General features: G+C 39.8%; 1 protein-coding gene across 1 annotated transcript in view; it reads right to left on the reverse strand.

The window, feature by feature from the left end:
• The window catches only part of IPMK (inositol polyphosphate multikinase), a 59,643-nt gene extending 57,779 nt beyond the window's left edge, over window positions 1-1,864 (reverse strand). Inside the window, exon 1 of the mRNA XM_011990341.1 lies at window positions 1,781-1,864. Within this exon, the coding sequence (XP_011845731.1) occupies window positions 1,781-1,783 (3 nt within the window). The 5' untranslated portion in view covers window positions 1,784-1,864. The remainder of the gene's footprint in view (window positions 1-1,780) is intronic.
• Window positions 1,865-2,134: the final 270 nt, after the last annotated feature.

The raw sequence follows: 2,134 nt of genomic DNA on the forward strand, positions 1-2,134 counted from the left end.
AGAACAGAAATCACAACAAACTATCTCTCAGACCACAGTGCAATCAAACTAGAATTCAGGATTAAGAAACTCACTCAAAACTGCTCAACTACATGGAAACTGAACAACTTGCTCCTGAATGACAACTGGGTACATAACGAAATGAAGACAGAAATAAAGATGTTCTTTGAAAACAATGAGAACAAAGACACACGTACCAGAATCTCGGGGACACATTTAAAGTAGTGTGTAGAGGGAAATTTATAGCACTAAATGCCCACAAGAGAAAGCAGGAAAGATCTAAAATTGACACCCTAACATCACAATTAAAAGAACTAGAGAAGCAAGAGCAAACACATTCGAAAGCAAGCAGAAGGCAAAAAATAACTAAGATCAGAGCAGAGCTGAAAGAGAGACAGAAAAAACCCTTCAAATAATGAATCCAGCAGCTGGTTTTTTGAAAAGATCAACAAAACTGATAGATCGCCAGCAAGACTAATAAAGAAGCAAAGAGAGAAGAATCAAATAGACGCAATAAAAAATGATAAAGGGGATATCACCACCGATCCCACAGAAATACAAACTACCATCAGAGAATACTATAAACAACTCTACGCAAATAAACTACAAAATCTAGAAGAAGTAGATACATTCCTGGACATATACACCCCGCCAAGACTAAACCAGGAAGAAGCTGAACCTCAGAATAGACCAATAACACAGAACTTTGGGAGGCAGAGGCAGGGGGACTGCCTGAGCCCAGGAGTTCAAGACCAGCCTGGACAACATGGTAAAACTCCATCTCTACAAAAAAAAAAAAACTATTTTAAAATTAGCCAGGCTTGCTGGCCTGTGCCTGTAGTTCCAGCTACTGTGGGGAGGTTGGGTGGGGTGGGGTGGGGAGATGCTGAGGTAAGAGGATCACTTGAGCTTAAGTGTTTTAGACCAGCCTGGACAACAAAGTGAGACCCCATCTCTACAAAAAAATACAAAAATTAGCCGGGCTTTGTGGCACACGCCTGCAGTTCCGATTAGTTAGGAGGCACAGGCTGAGCTGGGAGAATAGCTTGAGCCTGGGAGGCAGAGGTTGCAATGAATCAAGATCATGCCACTGTACTTCAGCCTGGGCAACAAGCCAGACTCTATCTCAAAAAAGAAAAAAATCAAAACAGAAAAGAGGCTATGTATCGTCCCTTTCCCACTCCACCCTTCTCCACCCAAGAGGCTGACTTGAATCAATTGCATCAGTGAGGTCCCTTGCCCTCTTGCCCTTAGAAGACACAAACAAGAGACTGGAGGGTATGAGAAGAGTTGAGGTCAGTTACTTACTTTTCTAGCTCCCTCCTTAACAGGTCATGTCTTCTCATAAAGTTACCTTCCCTAGGTTCCAGGAATCACTCTCTCCACTTCAGGCCCAGGGATGGTATAACATTATAACATCTCTTGCAGGTTGCCATAAGCTCTAACCCTACCTTTGTAAATAGTCCCTTTATGAAACCAACAGAGTATATCATTTGTATCTTGACAAAACGTTGCCTCACGCAGAGGGTATTTTAATTTCCTTAACCTGAGAAGAAGTATCTACCATAAACACAAAAGAAGAATCTAAGAATTGAAATAGAATAGAAAATACTAGACTGCATCACATACAGTAAAGATAAGCACTGCTTTCCATGAAGCTTTTGTTTCCGTTACATACATACAGTGACTATGCTGTCAAATATGTGTCTAACTGTGAGTCACCACCAGAAAACTCTGAAAAACACTTTGAAGACAACAAAACAAATCTTACCTCACTTACCATATTATAGAATTCCAGCTCTCTTGGGCCCCTTGGAGGTGGTTGTAACTGTTTCAAAACTGTGCCATCTGGATGTTGTAGTATACCTACAGAACAAAAATCAGAAATTTTTTAACGCTTTAATAACAGTAAACCTTGCTTCATTAAATATATTTGTTCCTGAAGTGACAGGTAAACTACTTCCATTAAACTTAAGGGTTTACTTTTACTTATTTCAGAAATTTTAACATTCAACCAACATGTTTCAGTACTTATTATATGCAAAGCACCAGAACACAAATACCAAATATCTTCATTTTAGTGTCTCCAACCACTACCTCTTTTGGCACCCTCAGGTTTTATAATACATAGAAC

The sequence above is a fragment of the Mandrillus leucophaeus genome, unplaced genomic scaffold, assembly GCF_000951045.1.
Source record: "Mandrillus leucophaeus isolate KB7577 unplaced genomic scaffold, Mleu.le_1.0 Scaffold378, whole genome shotgun sequence".
Lineage (NCBI taxonomy): Eukaryota > Metazoa > Chordata > Mammalia > Primates > Cercopithecidae > Mandrillus > Mandrillus leucophaeus.